Source organism: Anomaloglossus baeobatrachus, chromosome 3 (genome assembly GCF_048569485.1).
Source record: "Anomaloglossus baeobatrachus isolate aAnoBae1 chromosome 3, aAnoBae1.hap1, whole genome shotgun sequence".
NCBI classification, from domain to species: Eukaryota; Metazoa; Chordata; class Amphibia; order Anura; family Aromobatidae; genus Anomaloglossus; species Anomaloglossus baeobatrachus.
In genome coordinates, this window is record NC_134355.1 from 563503532 (window position 1) to 563522487 (window position 18956).

At 48.5% G+C, this 18956-nt stretch overlaps 1 protein-coding gene across 2 annotated transcripts in view; it reads left to right on the forward strand.

Moving 5' to 3' along the window:
• Positions 1-18956, forward strand: part of INPP5D (inositol polyphosphate-5-phosphatase D) — a 284565-nt gene that overhangs the window by 170829 nt on the left and 94780 nt on the right. For both annotated transcript variants that reach the window (XM_075340896.1, XM_075340897.1), the window contains 5 exons: positions 1676-1782; positions 11077-11179; positions 11262-11458; positions 11538-11655; positions 12031-12127. In XM_075340896.1, coding sequence (XP_075197011.1) covers positions 1676-1782; positions 11077-11179; positions 11262-11458; positions 11538-11655; positions 12031-12127 — 622 coding nt within the window. The remainder of the gene's footprint in view (positions 1-1675; positions 1783-11076; positions 11180-11261; positions 11459-11537; positions 11656-12030; positions 12128-18956) is intronic.

Here is an 18956-nt window from a genome sequence, read left to right on the forward strand (position 1 = left end):
GTGAAAAGTTTATTCAGAGGGTCATTTATTATTTAACCCCTCAAACCACAAGAATTCTGTTTGGTTCCCCTAAAGTATTAAGAAGTATTTCAGGCACAAAGAACAATGAGCTTCACATGTTTGGATTAATTATCTCTTTTTCCAGCCTTTTCTGACTAATTAAGACCCTCCCCAAACTTGTGAACAGCACTCATACTTAGTCAACATGGGAAAGACAAAGGAGCATTCCAAGGCCATCAGAGACAAGATTGTGGAGGGTCACAAGGCTGGCAAGGGGTACAAAACCCTTTCCAAGGAGTTGGGCCTACCTGTCTCCACTGTTGGGAGCATCATCCGGAAGTGGAAGGCTTATGGAACTACTGTTAGCCTTCCACGGCCTGGAAAGCCTTTGAAAGTTTCCACCCGTGCCGAGGCCATGCTTGTCCGAAGAGTCAAGGCTAACCCAAGGACAACAGGGAAGGAGCTCCGGGAAGATCTCATGGCAGTGGGGACATTGGTTTCAGTCAATACCATAAGTAACGTACTCCACCGCAATGGTCTCCGTTCCAGATGAGCCCGTAAGGTACCTTTACTTTCAAAGTGTCATGTCAAGGCTCGTCTACAGTTTGCTCATGATCACTTGGAGGACTCTGAGACAGACGACAGACTGGTTCAAGGTTCTCTGGTCTGATGAGACCAAGATCGAGATCTTTGGTGCCAACCACACACGTGACGTTTGGAGACTGGATGGCACTGCATACGACCCCAAGAATACCATCCCTACAGTCAAGCATGGTGGTGGCAGCATCATGCTGTGGGGCTGTTTCTCAGCCAAGGGGCCTGGCCATCTGGTCCGCATCCATGGGAAGATGGATAGCACGGCCTACCTGGAGATTTTGGCCAAGAACCTCCGCTCCTCCATGAAGGATCTTAAGATGGGTCGTCATTTCATCTTCCAACAAGACAACGACCCACAGCACACAGCCAAGAAAACCAAGGCCTGGTTCAAGAGGGAAAAAATCAAGGTGTTGCAGTGGCCTAGTCAGTCTCCTGACCTTAACCCAATTGAAAACTTGTGGAAGGAGCTCAAGATTAAAGTCCACATGAGACACCCAAAGAACCTAGATAACTTGGAGAAGATCTGCATGGAGGAGTGGGCCAAGATAACTCCAGAGACCTGTGCCGGCCTGATCAGGTCTTATAAAAGACGATTATTAGCTGTAATTGCAAACAAGGGTTATTCCACAAAATATTAAACCTAGGGGTTGAATAATAATTGACCCACACTTTTATGTTGAAAATTTATTAAAATTTAACTGAGCAACATAACTTGTTGGTTTGTAAGATTTATGCATCTGTTAATAAATCCTGCTCTTGTTTGCAGGCTCTAACTTATTTGCATCTTATCAAACCTGCTAAATCTGCAGGGGGTTGAAGACTACTTGTAGGCACTGTATGTATATATATATATATATATATATATATATATATATATATAAAAATATATACCGCTGATTCCCACTGTAAATTTTTTCACATATACAAGGCCACACTTTTAGAGTAAATGTATATGCTAAAAACATCCAAATCTTAAAATGTAGATAAAATGTAAAGTATTTTTATTTTCTACAATTATTTGGCATGATTGAGGTTTGGACACATTTGTTCTCATCTCACACTTTGCTTATCTCCCCAGTTCTACAACTGATCAAGTCCCAGAAATTTCCAAATAAATTGACAATAGTCCTGGAAACTGAAAAGGAAAAGATACAACGTAAAGAATATATCTTTGCTGATTCCAAGGTATGAAAACTTTACAATGTCCTGAATATGTTGCTTTACTATGAAGATCGGCGTCATATCTATTGTTAGCAGAGGCTACAATTTGTACTTCTTTAATATAGTGATGGCGACTTTCAGTGAAGGGTATAATAATCTGTCTTTTAAAATTCACAGTTTCTTTGCTTTAGCCTATTAAATATTCTGTGAGTTTTATATACCACAATAATAATATATAGTCTACCACATAAAGTGAGTACACCCTTCACATTTTTGTAAATATATTTTATCATATCATTTCATGGAACAACACTGAAGATATGATACTTTGATACAATGTAAAGTAGTCAGTGTACAGCTTGTATAACAGTATAAATTTGGTGACCTCCTAATAACTCAACACACAGCCATTAATTCTAAACCGCTGGCAACAAAAGTGAGTACACCCCTAAGTGAAAATGGCAAAATTGTGTCCAATTAACCATTTTATCCTCCCCCGTGTCAAGTGACTCATTAGTAATATAGGGTCCCAGGTGTGAATGGGGAGCAGGTGGGTTACATTTGGTGCAATCACTCACACACTCTCTCATACTGGTCACTGGAAGTTCAACATGGCTCCTCATGGCAAAAAATTCTCTGAAGATCTAAAAGAAAGAATTGGTGCTCTACATAAAGATGGCCAAGGCTATAAGAAGATTAACACCACCCTGAAACAGAGCTGCAGTATGGTGGCCAAGATCATACCGGGGTTTAACAAGTCAGATTCCACTCAGAACGTATGGTTGACCAAAGAAGTTGAGTGCTCGTGCTCACCGTATCTAGAGATTGTTTTTTAAAAATAGAAGTATGAGTGCAGCCAGCATTGCTGCAGAGGTTACTGGGGTGGGGGGTCAGCCTGTCAGTGCTCAGACCATACACCACACATTGCATCAAATTGGTCAGCATGGCTGTTGTCCCAGAAGGAAGCCTCTTCTAAAAATTATGTACAAACAGTTTGCTAAAGATAAGCAGACTAAAAGCATGGGTTACTGGAACCATGTCTTGTGTTGCAATGAAACCAAGATACATTTATTTGGTTTATATTGTGTCAAGCGTGTGTGGAGGCAGCCAGGTGAGGAATACAAAGACAAGTGTGTCTTTCCTATACTTAAGTATGATGGTAGGAGCATCATGGTTTGGGTGGGAGCTACAGTTGATTGAAGGAACCATGAATTCCATCATGTACTGTGACGTCTTGAAGCAGAGCATAATCCCCTCCCTTTGTATTCCAACATGAAACCGACCACAAACACACCTTCAAGATGACCACTGCCTTGCTAAAGCAAAGGAAAGTAAAGCTGCTGGACTGGCCAAGCATGTCTCCAGATCTAAACACTATTAAGCATCTGTGGGGCATCCTCAAATGGAAGGTGCAGGAGTGCAAGATCTCTAACATCCACCAGCTCCGTGATGTCATTATGGAAGAAGATTTCACTGGCTCCTGTGAAGCTCTAGTGACCTCCCTGCCCAAGAGAGTTAAGGCATTGCTTGAAAATAATGGTGGACACAAAAAATATTGACACTTTGGACATAATTTGTCCATTTTCACCTAGGGGTGTACTTACTTTTGTTCCCAGTGGTTTAAACATAAATGGCTGTGTTGTGTTATTTAGAGGTCACCATATTTACACTGTTATATAAGCTGTACACTGACTACTTTACATTATATCAAAGTGTCATATCTTCAGTTTTGTTCTATGAAAATATACAAATATAAATATTTACAAAAATGTGAGGGGTGTACTTACTTTTGTGATATACTGTATGTCATAATAATATAACATAAGTGGAAGCAGGGGGTAATATTCATTCATCGGAGGGATATCTGGCTATTTTCCGTGTCGAGACTCCTAACAGAGGCTCCACGGACCTTTTTGACTTGTAATATTCATTCATGTCAGTTCAGCAGCACTTCATCCACATATAAATTGTATCTTTAAGTTCACAGTGGATGAGAAAACCTTTGGATCAAGATCTAAATCTATGGTTGAATGAAACACCACTGAACTGCATTTACCTGAAAAAAAGTCCTTTCTGCTCTGTATGAGTGGATTAGTGCTTTAATAGAAGTAAATCAACAATATTCCAGTACTTCTTTATGTCACTTCATGGAAGATATAGTCCACGATGTCCACGCGATGTCGCAAGCGATGGCACCCGTCCATGTTGGTGGCGCGTCATGGGGTGATCGCTGCCATTGCGAACAATATCGCTACGGCAGCGTCACACGCAATTACCTGTTCACCGACGTCACTGTGGCTGCCGAACAATCTCTCCTTTAAGGGAGAGGTTTGTTTGGCGACACAAAGCGGCCACCCAATAGAAGCGAGGGGCGAAAATGAGCGTCCGGAACAACCCGCCCACCTCCTTCATTCCTCATTGCTGGCGGCCGCAGGTACGATGTTGTTCCTGCGGTGTCACATAGCGATGTGTTCTGCCGCAGGAACGACGAACAACCTGCGTTCCAAATGAGGAACGATTTTTTAAAAATGAACGACGTATACACGACGAACGATTTGACACCTTTTTGCGATCGTTACTGATCGCAAAAAGGTGTCACACACAACGACATCACTAACGAGGCCGGATGTGAGTCACCAACCCCGTGACCCCGACGATATCTCGTTAGCGATATCAATGTGTGTAAATGGGCCTTTAGGGCTTGATCACATTGCACAACCTGTGGATGAAAACAAATGTTGATCATCAGTACATTTGCCGATTGGCGGTTATTTATTGGTTTGTTTAGATAGACCAACTGTGCTTCTGACGCGCATAGAACGATTGTTGGATGTAAATAGAACGATTGTTAGTAAATTATTCTGTGCGCATAGGATGTTGTTGTTGTCAGTAGCACAGGTCCTGTTTACATAGTACAATGTGCTGCCGAGAATGATGATTTTTAAGTCAGCTTAAAAACGAGCAGTTCTGGGTGCATATTGCTAATCCCTGCCTAGCAGTCCCTGTATCTAGTAGCGTAGATAAAGAGATCTTTAGAAAAAGCATTTCTAAGGATCTTTTATCATATGCTAATGAGGCCAGTGACTAATCGCAAGGGCTAGTCAGTCGGCCACCTAAGCATGTTAGTACACCCCTGTGGGAGTCCTACCATGCTAATGAATGCGCAGCATCAGAGCCATGGTCGCTCTAACCTCTACTGCCACTGCTAGTTTTCAGCTCAATGCACAAGATCAGAACGTCCCTGGACGTCCGGACATGCGCACTACACCAGTTTAAAGCTAGGCACGTACACCCGGCTTTAAAGTGCGCATGACTAGAAGTCTAGGACTTCTGATCATGCGCACTGACCCGAAAACCAGCGGTGGCAGTGTGTCGCCCTGGGCAAGCCAGGGGACACAGGTCACACACCACCACACCCCACATCCCAGGTAGGCACACCTAAGCTGAACCAAAAATCCTTGTTGCCTTCCTCCAGAGGCTGATGATTCACACCAGGGGGTGGGCCAGGCGGTTGGCTCCGCCCACCGAGGAGATCACAGCTCTGGAGGCAGGAAGTACCAGGCAGTCGAGAGTTGGAGTCTAGTGAACTCTAGTCAGGGAGGAGGAAGTGGAAGGAGTGGAGGAGTAGCCCGGAGGGGGCTAGAGTAAACAACTAAGCGAAAGTAAAGAAAGAAACGTGGTAAAGGAGGAAGCAAGAGTGGTGACAGAGAGAGGGAGAAAGCCTGAAGGAGCCCAGTTGAGTGCAGGGCGATTGAGCAAGGTCAGCAACGGCGGTGACTGTCTGGAGGGGGACAGTTCGGAAGTTCCTGGAAGGACCCCGTCGGCTGTGTGCCCGGTGGTCTGGAGCAGTGTTCCGAAGGACAGTCAGCACCAGGGCAGGGGCCTCTCGGACCCCGGCAAGGCTAGGAGTCGCCAAATTTGCCGAATCCGTCAGTGAAGGGGACGTAGATCCCCCAACAACCAAGTACCGATTGAAGGCAACAGCTCAACCCGTACAACAGAGACACCGCCACCGCCAGGGCACCAGTCTCTGAGGGCCAGCGCCTGCGGGCAAAGTGTAGTGCTCTTCCGGCCCAGCTTGAAGCCGGGGAGTGGGTTACCGGTGGGGACCCATCGCAACCAACAGTACACACAGGTGCAAGGAAGAGGGACATCACGTCACCTACCGGGAAAGCAGGTGCAGCCGTCCGTGGGACCGTCTTACCAGCCGTTTGGTTTACCGTACAAACTGTGTCCACGTCTCAGGCTGAGTGAGTACCACAGTGCCGCCAGGCACAGCGCTGCCCCCGCGTCCCTGCGCCCACCAGGCCCTGCACCTCCCAAGCCATCACCGGGCCCCGGGATCACCAACCCCTACCCACGGAGGGGCAACACAACACCTAGCTGCTCCCCTTCACCATCCCCGGGATCCCCGCATCGAGCAGCGGTGGTGCTACACATCACCACAACCGTGGGTGGCGTCACGGACATTATCCCAACACCCCAAACCCCCTTTCACTCACGGGCGAGGAGTGCCGCTCGAGAAACCCCCGGGATCCGGCCCACGGCTCAAGCCACCACTGAGCAGCCGGACCCGAGCAGAAGGGGTGAGCGCGGTGTGCTGACACCCTCCTCCCCGCCCGCGACAACTTGGCGTCACGAACAGGATCCTACCGCTCTGCCGTTTGGTAGAGGTGCGCCTTGTTCCCGCCGGAGGTATCCGGCAGAATAATTTCAGAAGCCGCCATCTTTGGCGCGAAAAGTTCCCGCTCGAGCGTCTTCTCGAGCAGTAGAGGCGCGAAGGCCAAAAACCCCGCCCCGAGAAAGGAGGGGCCGGAAAGAGCTAAGGGGGACGCGATGGCGGCTGGACGCATGTAGCTGCAGCTATAAAAGCAGGGACGCCAGGACTCTGCAGCGATATTGGGTTCCTGGAAAAACCTCGTTACCAAGATGCAAGATCCAACCCGCAACGAGGAAGCCCCCGCGCCCGGCACGGCGACGTGGTTGAGGGACCGGACCGTCCCGCTGAGTAACCGTCTGCAGGCCCATATGCAACTCCTCCTGGAGGAGTGGGAGACCGACATGGCGGACGTGGTGGCTGCTATGTGGAGACGCGAGGCAGAAGAGGATTTGGAGGAGCGGGTAAGCGACCCACGCCCCTGTATTCCTGAAGGATCGGCCGTTGGAGCTGAGGGGCCCGGCCGGCTTCCGCTCACCCTGCCTCTCTCCCCGCTATCCGTAATAGCTGCTGCCGCCCCGCCATTAGGCCCGCTACCTGCCCCATCGGTAGCGATACCCTGCCCAGCCGCTTCGGCGGACCAGCCGGCTGCAGACGTTCAAGACGGCCCTGAAGTGCACCAAGGGGAACCGCTAGAACCACGGCCCCTTAACAGCGTGGTGCCTGAAGTCCCAGTAGAGACTGTGCCAGACCCTGAGCCCGGAACCGTGGCCTGGATGAAGGCCCGGGTGATTCAGTTCCACCGGCGTCAGCAGGGACAACTCCTCCGGATGATGGAGCAGTGGACCAACGAGGTGGAGATGCTGATTCCAACCGTCCCGGTGTACGGAGAGGGAACCGATGTAACAGAGTCGACTGGTGACCCACGTCCCTATGTCCTCCCAGGACCGGCCGCTGCGGCTGAGGGGCCCGGCCTAGTCTCGGCCTATGCATCACCCTTGCCGCTACTTATGGGGCGCCTCAGTGTAGACTCGCCTGGTCTGCTATTCCGCGTTACTGCCGAGGGATCTGAAGCGTTGGATGTTGGAGATCAGGAGGCTGCGGCAGCTGGCGGCAACCCGCCTGACGCAGGAACAAGAGATGACGACTCCTGCCCCAGCTTCGGGTCCGCTGTTGCAGTTGAAGGAGCAAGTGAGCGTTCCCGCTATGTGGGAGACCCCGTGGTTTACCATACCCCGCGTACCGGTGGAAATTTGTACCGGGTACCTCTGTCACAGCAGGCATGTCAGTGCATGTTTGATGTGTTGGTGGCAGAGGATGGGTCCGCCTTAGCAGAGGAACCGGAGTAGGGCAATGGATGCCCGCAGCACCGTCCCCGTTGGGACCACCAGCTTGTTTGTTTGAAAAGTTTAAAAGTTTGACGAATGATAAGAAGTGAAATGATCCGAAGTTCACCTGATTTGCTTTGTGATTTGCAACCGGCTGGAGCCGGCACCGTTGTCCCCGTGGGGACCGTTTAAAAAGTTTTGCATGGGAACTATCCATGGACAAGCCCGTGAACTTGCAGGGCAACCACAGACATTAGTGGCTTGTAAATAGGTTGTTTACCGTTACCGTTTTCCGCAGGCCGCCTCCGGAGAGGCAGGTTGGAGGGAGGGCCCTGAGCAGAGCAGGCTAGGGCCCAGCCACCAAAGGAACCGGTGGCTACCCTCTGGAGGGCAAGGACAGATCCCGCTCGGGTACCGTGTGCTGGACTGTGGGTCAAGGGGTGCTGCCTGGGCTTTAGGGGCAGCATCAGGGCCAGGTTACTTGGGTGGGAGAGAGCGGAAACCGTAACCGTAAACCGTTGCAACGTTAAAGTGAAATGTGCCTCCCGTAAGGGAAGAGTTATTAAAAATGTCTTATGTTATGTTTAACCCTGTTATCCCCTTTTTACAGAAAATAAAACCGGTGTAGGACGGCAGCCCGCGGACGGTCTGCGTTTTGCTAAGGGGGAATGTGTCGCCCTGGGCAAGCCAGGGGACACAGGTCACACACCACCACACCCCACATCCCAGGTAGGCACACCTAAGCTGAACCAAAAATCCTTGTTGCCTTCCTCCAGAGGCTGATGATTCACACCAGGGGGTGGGCCAGGCAGTTGGCTCCGCCCACCGAGGAGATCACAGCTCTGGAGGCAGGAAGTACCAGGCAGTCGAGAGTTGGAGTCTAGTGAACTCTAGTCAGGGAGGAGGAAGTGGAAGGAGTGGAGGAGTAGCCCGGAGGGGGCTAGAGTAAACAAGCGAAAGTAAAGAAAGAAACATGGTAAAGGAGGAAGCAAGAGTGGTGACAGAGAGAGGGAGAAAGCCTGAAGGAGCCCAGTTGAGTGCAGGGCGATTGAGCAAGGTCAGCAACGGCGGTGACTGTCTGGAGGGGGACAGTTCGGAAGTTCCTGGAAGGACCCCGTCGGCTGTGTGCCCGGTGGTCTGGAGCAGTGTTCCGAAGGACAGTCAGCACCAGGGCAGGGGCCTCTCGGACCCCGGCAAGGCTAGGAGTCGCCAAATTTGCCGAATCCGTCAGTGAAAGGGACGTAGATCCCCCAACAACCAAGTCCCGATTGAAGGCAACAGCTCAACCCGTACAACAGAGACACCGCCACCGCCAGGGCACCAGTCTCTGAGGGCCAGCGCCTGCGGGCAAAGTGTAGTGCTCCTCCGGCCCAGCTTGAAGCCGGGGAGCGGGTTACCGGTGGGGACCCATCGCAACCAACAGTACACACAGGTGCAAGGAAGAGGGACATCACCGTCACCTACCGGGAAAGCAGGTGCAGCCGTCCGTGGGACCGTCTTACCAGCCGTTTGGTTTACCGTACAAACTGTGTCCACGTCTCAGGCTGAGTGAGTACCACAGTGCCGCCAGGCACAGCGCTGCCCCCGCGTCCCTGCGCCCACCAGGCCCTGCACCTCCCAAGCCATCACCGGGCCCCGGGATCACCAACCCCTACCCACGGAGGGGCAACACAACACCTAGCTGCTCCCCTTCACCATCCCCGGGATCCCCGCATCGAGCAGCGGTGGTGCTGTGCTACACATCACCACAACCGTGGGTGGCGTCACGGACATTATCCCAACACCCCAAACCCCCTTTCACTCACGGGCGAGGAGTGCCGCTCGAGAAACCCCCGGGATCCGGCCCACGGCTCGAGCCACCACTGAGCAGCCGGACCCGAGCAGAAGGGGTGAGCGCGGTGTGCTGACACCCTCCTCCCCGCCCGCGACAGCAGCAGAGGTGGGGGCGACCATGCCTCTGACTCAGCTTGCTAACATGCTAATGATTATGCAAACAGGGCATACTGACATGCTAAGGGAGCCAACTAGCCAAGGGAGCTAACGCCCTTGCGACTAGTCGCTGACCTTATTAGCATATGATAAAAGATCTTTACTTTTTCCATAGATCTCTTTATCTATGCTAGTGTATACAGGGACAGTTAGGCAGGGATTACCAATATGCACCCAGAACTGCTCTTGGTTCTGGGTGCATGTTGCACCTGACAGGTTCCCTTTAAAAGTCATTTCACCTGACGGACGAGTGTTTTTCTAGTTTTTCGGGTGATTTGTAGCCTGTCTATACTCTTCAATTATCGGGAAATTAGCCTACTAGGAATGCTCATTCCAATAATCATGCAGTGTTAATGCATCATAACATTATCTTACACAGTAATATAAGTTATTCAGCGGCATCTATTTCCGAATATAAATCTCAAACATCAAAATTACAACATTAACGGAAACCTGTCACTCAATTCATGCTGCCCGAAACCACAGCAATCATGAATCAGAGCCTGGTCGCACACACTGTTTCAGAGAAAGCATAGTTTGAGGAGCCATCCCAGGACTATAGAGAGAGACGAGACTAGCTCTATGTACACATGTATGACAGATCTGTCAATCAACTAGAACAATCAACACATAGAGAATTAAGAATATTATTAATTGTACTACATTGGTTGGCTATTGTCTGTCATTACATTGCTAAAAGTAACAAGCTACAGGTCTGAAACGCGTCAGTCCAGTAACATTGTTGTTTTATCTTTGTTGGTAATTTAATAATTTTACTTGGACTTAAAAAAAATAAGAAAAGTATTTTATTAGGTATCTAGTGCCAGTATTACCTCCATTATTTGGATTATTGTTACTGCAGAAGAACATGTGCACAGTAGTGAGCTGGACAAAATCCATACCTAGCATGCTTTGTCCAATGCCTCTCTTGTTACACTCTGCTGCTACTCGTGTTACTTATTACTTGTATTCTTTTTAATCCTTTTTCCATCTCTTATTTCCTCAAGTATATTGGATTAAGCATGTCATCAACTAGAATTACAAGACACCTTAATACACACCGATGAGTTATATCATTAAAATCACCTACTTAAAATTGTTTAGATTCCTCTCGAGATACCAACACAAGTCCGATCCATTTAGTCACAAACTCTACAAGACCCCTAGTAGCAGAAGATGCTTGAAATCTTATAAATAGTAGCCGTAAAGGATGAAACTTGTTTTTCCAGCACATCCCACAGATCAGATTGGATTGTGTAGGAAGTATTTGTCACCAGCATTTTGTCCTTTTCTTACAACTCTTCGCTATATGATAACATTATGAATCTTTCTACTGCCAAATAGAAACGGGAAGGATTTTGCCAACTTCTCCAGCAGATGAAGAACAAGCATTCTGATCAGCTAGAGCCCGACATGTTGACCATCTTCACGGGGACGTGGAATATGGGTGGGTGATGATCGTTACCAAACATACTGAATTGACTGTACATGGGTTATTAAATGCTTTCTTGTTATGACACTTGTAACAGGAGATGCTCCTCCACCAAAGAAAATTACCTCCTGGTTCCTCTGCAAAGGGCAAGGCAAGACACGAGACGAGACGACCGATTACATAGAACATGATATATATGTGATTGGCACCCAGGAAGATCCACTGAATGAAAAAGAATGGGTGGATATATTGCTTCGCTCCCTAAATGAGATCACTAATGCTGAATACAAATTGGTAATTATATCGGCCATTGAACTGATACTATGGTGCAAATACTATGATATAATCCAATGTATTTGTCATCTTTGCTTAGATTACAATCCAAACACTCTGGAATATACGAATTGTGATCCTGGCAAAGCAAGAACATGCCCATCGAATCAGCCACATTTGCACAAATAGTGTGAAAACAGGAATTGCCAACACACTGGGTAAGAAATGGGAGGGAACGTGCATTGTATTTCTGCATGTAGGGTCTGATATCCAATTTATAATAGTCCCCATACACAATAAATGACCGTCTACCAGACCCTTTATTTCAGGTGGGATTGGCTGACTTTCTAAAGTGTATTGGGGTGTCCCATCTCTCCCTCTATGGTACATGTTGGGTAGATTTCACCATGCCCAATCCTTTGCTCTTATGGGAAAAAGTTATTGAAGAAGTCAAAAAGCAGTTAATTCCTTCACCCTTTTTAAAATACCTGCTGACTTTGCCAATTATATATAGGGGGAGTCGGGAGAGTTAGCTATTGTGTACAGGTAATTCTATTCTATCAATTAATTATGTCACAAATTCTTGTACATAGGTAATAAAGGAGCAGTTGGTGCCTCATTTATGTTCAATGGGACATCATTTGGTTTCATTAACAGCCACCTTACTTCAGGGAGTGAAAAGAAACTCAGGTACCAATTACTTCTTCTATGTAGATGCATTAATACATTTGTATTTGAGTTTGTGTATGGCTTGCCAAGGTTGTGGCGAGCAGGAGTGGACCCACTGGACAGGTTATTAAACTTGGGGTTATTTAGTTTGGAAAAACGAAGGCTTAGGGGGGATCTAATCACAATGTATAAATATATGAGGGGACAGTACAGAGACCTTTCCAAAGATCTTTTTACACCTAGGCCTGCGACTGGAACACGGGGGCATCCGCTACGTCTTGAGGAAAGAAGGTTTAATCATAATCACAGACGAGGATTCTTTACTGTACGAGCAGTGAGACTATGGAACTCTCTGCCGCATGATGTTGTAATGAGTGATTCACTACTAACATTTAAGCAGAGCCTGGATGCCTTTCTTGAAAAATTTAATATTACCAGTTATGTATATTAGATTTTATGACAGGGTATTGATCCAGGGAACTAGTCTGATTGCCGGATGTGGAGTCAGGAAGGAAATTTTTTCCCCATTGGAACTTGTTTGCCACATTGGGGTTTTTTTTGCCTTCCTCTGGATCAACATGTTAGGCTACGGGTTGAACTAGATGGACTTAAAGTCTCCCTTCAACCTTAAAAACTATGATACTATGATACTATGATACAGGGGGGACCTGGGATTACCCAGAAGTGGGAGGCGCTTAACTAAGCACCTACTGGGTATTTGCCAGAGAGTCTGATGTGGAGGATAGGATTGGCTGCCGGTAGACGCCGAGTGCCTCTCCCAGGGCAGTGTCCGGGACTGTGGCAGCTGACCCCAGGGTTATCGGATGCAGGGATGGGCTCAGTTGCAGGCAGGTACAGTCTAAAGTGCAGACAGGTGCAGCCGGGACAGCTGATGCAGACTGGAAAGCTAGTGCAGGCAGATATGGAGGGTATGGCAGGTACAAACAGGTACCATGTTTTGACGTCAGCCCAAAGCAGTGCCGACGGTTCATCAATCAGTGTACTCTGCATTTTCAACTGTTGGCTCACCAGTTTTCTCCAGACTGAGCAAAAGTGGTATTCCTAATGTTTCACCTCGTTGGGAAACTCTCGCTTGGTCAATCCCCTGTGGGAGAGAAGAGAACCGGTCACCTCTGCCATCCTAGAATTCCTAAAGGCTTTCCACAAAGTCTTTGATGAGTCGTGTCGTGTCACATCGGCTGTGCCCTCCCTTCTGCAGTTGTGTTAAGGAGTTCAAAATCTGGGTCAGTATGCGGTTCAGTTCCGCACTCTTTCCTCTGAACTGGGTTGGAATAATCAGGCACTGGCGGCTTCCTTTGGGGAAGGTTTATCCGGAATGATTAAGGATAAACTGGCAGGCCGTGATGTTCCTGCTACGCTGAATGATCTGATTTCCTTGGCTACCCGGGTCGATCTCAGGTTCCAGGAGCAATCCATGAAGTTGATACGTGATAGGGGACCTATATGTCTGGCTCCATCTCTCCAGAAGCAACTGGTTCCCCAGTCTCCAGTTGCCACTCCTGTTCTGGAACTTATGCAGGTCGACTATATCAAGATGTACGAGTGTACCGCCCCGCGAGCTCGGCTGCGACCGCCGAGCCACTCGGATCCGTGCTCGTACTGCGGGTGGTGGCTCGAGCCTCTCATGAACCCGGGGGTCACGTCGCTCTGCAGGGAGTTGGCGCTACACGCGGGGATTTGGGTGTTTGGTTTGGGATGATAGTTCGCGACGCCACCCACGGGTAGTGGTGATTGTAGACACCACCACTGCGGTGAAGGTATGGGGCTCCCGGGAGCGGTGTAAGGGCGCAGCTAGGTGTTGACCCCTCTGTGGGTAGGGGATGGTGGTCCCGGGGCCCGGCAGGCGAGGGCCGGGGTGCAGGGTGAAGTGTTGCGGTGCAGTGCGGTGCCTGATGGCACTGGTGTACTCACTCTGACACAAGACACTGGAGTCTCTGGTAAACCAAACGGAGTGATGAACGGGGCCTGCAGCCGGCTGCAGCTTCTTCCAGACTAAGTTGGTGATTTCCGCCTTTCTCCTGCACCTCTTTGTGTAAAATGTTTTGACTCCTATGCCTCGACAGCGGTAGTCCGCTTCCCGACTTGTATATGCCGGAGGAGCCCATTTGCCGCAGACGCTGGCCCTTTGGGTCTCTATGCCTTGGCGGTGGCTTTACCCTGTATGGTTGGGCTGTTGTCTTCTAAAGGGACTTGTGTGGGATAGGTCCTTAAGTCCAGCCCGCAATCAGTTGATTCGACTCGGCCCTGTCGGGTCAGGGCTTTGTACGGGGTCTGAGTACCCTGCCTGGTGCTCTGGTATCCAGTTGGCTCCCCGGTTCGGTTCCGGTGGGCCACTACCCTGTCCCGATCCCTTACGGTTCCACCAGTCATATTCCCGGTCTCCTGCAGGCGGCCACCACCGTCTGCCTCCTTGCCAATGGTGACTGGGCTCCGACCCAGCCACCGGGTAGTCTCTTATCAGGGCACGGACACAGGACTGCCCGTGACCTTGACTGCTCTCGACTTGCACTTGAACTTGTGTGTCTCAGACTAACTGTTTTCCTGCCTCCAGGCCTGTGAACTCCTCGGTGGGCGGAGCCAATCGCCTGGCTCCGCCCCCCCTGGTGTGGACATCAAATCTGGAGGGTGGTGACAAGGTTTTTAGGTTGACTGGTGTTACCTAATCGGGAGGGGGTGTGGTGTTGTGTGTGACTACCTGGGACGACCTGGATAGTCCAGGGAGTCACACGAGCAACGAAGAGAACATCGTCGAGCCATGGGTCTGTGTTTCTACTGCATAGGAGCAGAACACTTCATCCATGCTTGGCCCGTGAGGCCAGAATTCCCTTGCCTTGGGTCATTAGGAGGGGCTTCCAAGTGCAAGAATAATCCCTCTTCTCTGTTGATTCTGTACATGTCCGTATTGTATGGAGGTATTTGGTTCTCTGAGACGGCCCACTTTGATTACGGATCAGCTGGAAACTTCATACAACAGACAGTAGAGGATCGGTACCAGATTCCCATCCGATACCTTCAGAATCTCTTGACGGTGTCATCTGTTGATGGAGTACTCTTGGCTAAACCCATAAGCTTTGCATCTGAACCAGTGGAACTATGCATGGTAACTTCACATTCAGAGAAGATCTCCTTCCTGGTGCTTCCAAACTTGTCTTGTCCACTTCTTTTGGGTCTGATTTGGTTCCGTACTCACAAGTCTGTTCTGGACCGGAAATCCAGAGAGGTGCTTCATGGGGGGCAGAATTGCCACAAAAAGTGTCTGATTAGTGCTTAGCCGTCCAGGTCTTCAAACGTACTACCATCCGATTCAGCGCCCTGCCTGTTGCTCTGCTGCTATTGACTTAAACGAGAGGAGAGAGGAATCCCAATGCGTCCCTGAAGACTACTCTGGTAACCATTTCCATCTGCCATTCAGGACCAAGGAAAAACAGCAACCATCTGGTTTAGCCCTTTCACCGACCATTCCTACGCCTATCAACTTTTGAGGACGTCATGCTGGAGAAGAGATTTCTTTCAAGCCTGGTGAAAAGGGGGCATAAAGGTGGAGGGATACTGTAACACTGGTGTTCCTGCTGGGACGCTGACATACTTACCGCTGCAGCCAGACTGCTCGCGCCCCTGCCCCTCCGCTGCCATCCATGTGCTCCCCTGCATGCCGCACCAGTCCCCCAGAAGCATACTTAGGGCACACGCCTTCCCTGCCCCAGAGGTTAGCTGTCACAGTCCTGTACACTGCCCTGGCAGTGACACCTGGCATCTACCAGCAAGCCATGCCCATCTGTACCATCAGAGGCTGTAGCGAAAACCCGGTAGTTTTGTAGTAGTAGTGCTTAGTTAAGCCCCTCCCATGTAAGAGTAAGCCCGGGTACTCCCTGTGGTTCAGTGGGTCCACACCCACTCGCCTCAACATCGGTGAGTATAACAGTTGTCCTATTCTAAAACATATGTCCAGAATTTTCTACTAACATAGCAAGAGGTTCTTCAGGTCTCCTTACTTAGTACACGGAAGCAATCTGAGCTTAGCTGTGTCTTTAAATAGACAAATGCAGTTATATGAATTGTAGTCTATAAACCGCATCCCATTTAGCCTGTAAACTCATGTAACTCGCCGCCTACTAAAAATTTTTGGCAGAGTATCCACAAAAAGGTAAGTTTCACAGAAAAAATACCTCATAAAATCATAGTATTAGATATGCCTTAAAAAGGAGCCATATAATAAGGGTCAAAATTACAAAATGGAGGAAAAAAAGGACCAGAATAGGTATAACTGTGGAGGCAAGAATCATAATACAAGTCCCTTATAAAGTGGGATTAGAAGGTCAGCAAACTAGGGAGGAGGCCTTATATCATCATCAGGGCTCACTAAACAGTCATACAATAATCAGTGTCAACCAGTTGAAAAATGCTGGTAAGGAAATGTCAAATGGATCTTCTGACACATGGTGTTCCAATGTAAACTCATCAGGTATCATGGCGACTTCTGACCCTGTTCACACTGCAGAGTCTGACACACCATCTGGGGCTTTTGAGTTGCTCAGTCAGACTTGGGCGTCGACCAGGTGCGTGCTTACTAGTCATCAGTCTAGCAGGAGTTAATTTATCCTGGCCTGTGGATTGCTGCTGGGGTCACAGCTAACTGAAGACCTATCACAGCCACCTCCATCCTTTAAAAGATGGTGGAGCCTATTCCTCCATGCCGTTTATAGCTTAATTTGCGAATACCAGTCCTTGTGGTGTGGGGAACCTGTTCTGGGGATCTTCTGTGCGTTATTTGGGGTGTTGTGGAAATATCCTCGCTGTTCATTTATTTACTCCCTGATTCTTTATTTCCTCCTGACAAAGTATTGTCTTACCTCTGTGTGTGTGTGTGTGTGTGTATCCAATGAGTTTGAGTTTTGGTATTTCCTTGTCTGTCTATTTATATGGGATAAACAACTCCTGTGTCCAGGCCCTCCCCGGGGGTGGGTGAGAGGGGGTATAGAGTAGGGCTATTCAGGAGCTAGGGTTAGGCTGGCGGTCCAGACCTCTTCACCATCAGAAGTACCTTTTGGGTTAAGAATAGGCTAGGGCCCCACTAGCTCTAGGGACAGTGTAGGCGCCCCTATTCTAAGTTACCTCGTCACTATGCTATGACATGTCCGATCAGAATATATGTCAGTTATACATAGATAAGGATTTGATCAATTTCATTATAGGTAAAGACAGAGATTCATATAAATCCGTTTCCTGGATTATTATTACATAGGCATACATAGGCTAAACTTTATGTCAAAGCTGTAGAGGTCATCAAAACACCCTAATCTAGGTCCCTGCCTTCTTGCAAAGGTTGTCACCCTGAGATAAACTGCAAATGGTGTCCCCGCTCACCATCGTCTGTCTCTAATGTGCCATATACTGGCCGTTCAATGACACGTTTATTGCTGACCTTTAAGTTACCAGAGATCCAACATATGACTAACCTATATGACAGAAGCCAGAGTCCATACTGAGTCAGGGTATCCCTAATCACTATATACATACAGTATATTCAAACTAGTATAATCGGCTCAGGTAATACACTGAGATGATTAGGCTAACTTCCCACAATGAGCTTTTGGTGACTTTTTGCTGTTGCATAATTTCTGCACCATTTCTGCACCTAGATTGTAAATTAGGTTACTTGCAGTTTTTCATTGCATTTTTGTGTGTGTTATTTTAACATTTTGCATTTTTGATGTGTCATGCCTTAAATTTAGCTGCTTTTTTTATACTTCCTGGTATTTGGATTTGATAAACCTTTATTGATATACCTAAGTGCAGATTACATGTGTTTTTGATGCGTTTTCTTTGCAGAAATGCATTAAAAACACATGGGTTTTTTACCGATTTTCTGGATCTGCATTTAATGCAAGTTTACGGGGAAAATCTGCACAGAAAACTCTGCGTATCCGCAAGATAAATTGATTTCAAACATGCTGAGTAAAAAAGAGGCACAGTGGGCAGGAGATTTCTATAAATCCAGTCCACTTTGCTGGAATTGTAAGATAAACTGTAGAATACGCAGCGTGAAAAACTCATTGTAAGAACATAGCCTTAGGCGGGCTTTGCACACTACGACATCGCAGGTGCGATGTCGGTGGGGTCAAATTGAAAATGACGCACATCCGGCATCGCATGCGACATCGTAGTGTGTAAAGCCTAGATGATACGATTAACGAGCGCAAAAGCGTCGTAATCGTATCATCAGTGCAGCGTTGGCGTAATCCATAATTACGCTGACGCGATGGTCCGATGTTGTTCCTCGCTCCTGCGGCAGCACACATCGCTGTGTGTGAAGTCGCAGGAGCGAGGAGCATCTCCTACTGGCGTCACCGCGGCTTCCGTAGAATATGCGGAAGGAAGGAGGTGGGCGGGATGTTTACATCCCACTCATCTCCGCCCCTCCGCTCCGATTGTCCGCCTGCCGTGTGACGTCGCAGTGACGCCGCACGACCCGCCCCCTTAACAAGGAGGCGGGTCGCGGCCAGAGCGACGGTCGCAGGGCAAGTGAGTTCATGTGAAGCTGGCGTAGCGATAATTTTCGCTACGCCAGCTATCACAATATATCGTACCTGCGACGGGGGCGGGGACTATCGCGTGCGACATCGCAGCATCGGCTTGCGATGTCGCAACGTGCAAAGCCCGTCTTAAAGGAAAGGCCAAAAACGTCCAGTGGAGATACAACTACAAAAGTATTAATAGTTTATTCAAAATAAATAAAAATACCGCATTGTTGCAGACGCCAAACAGATCCCCTTAAGGATAAAATCCAACGTATTTTGACGATGGAAAAAGTCTAAAGGGTACTTTACAC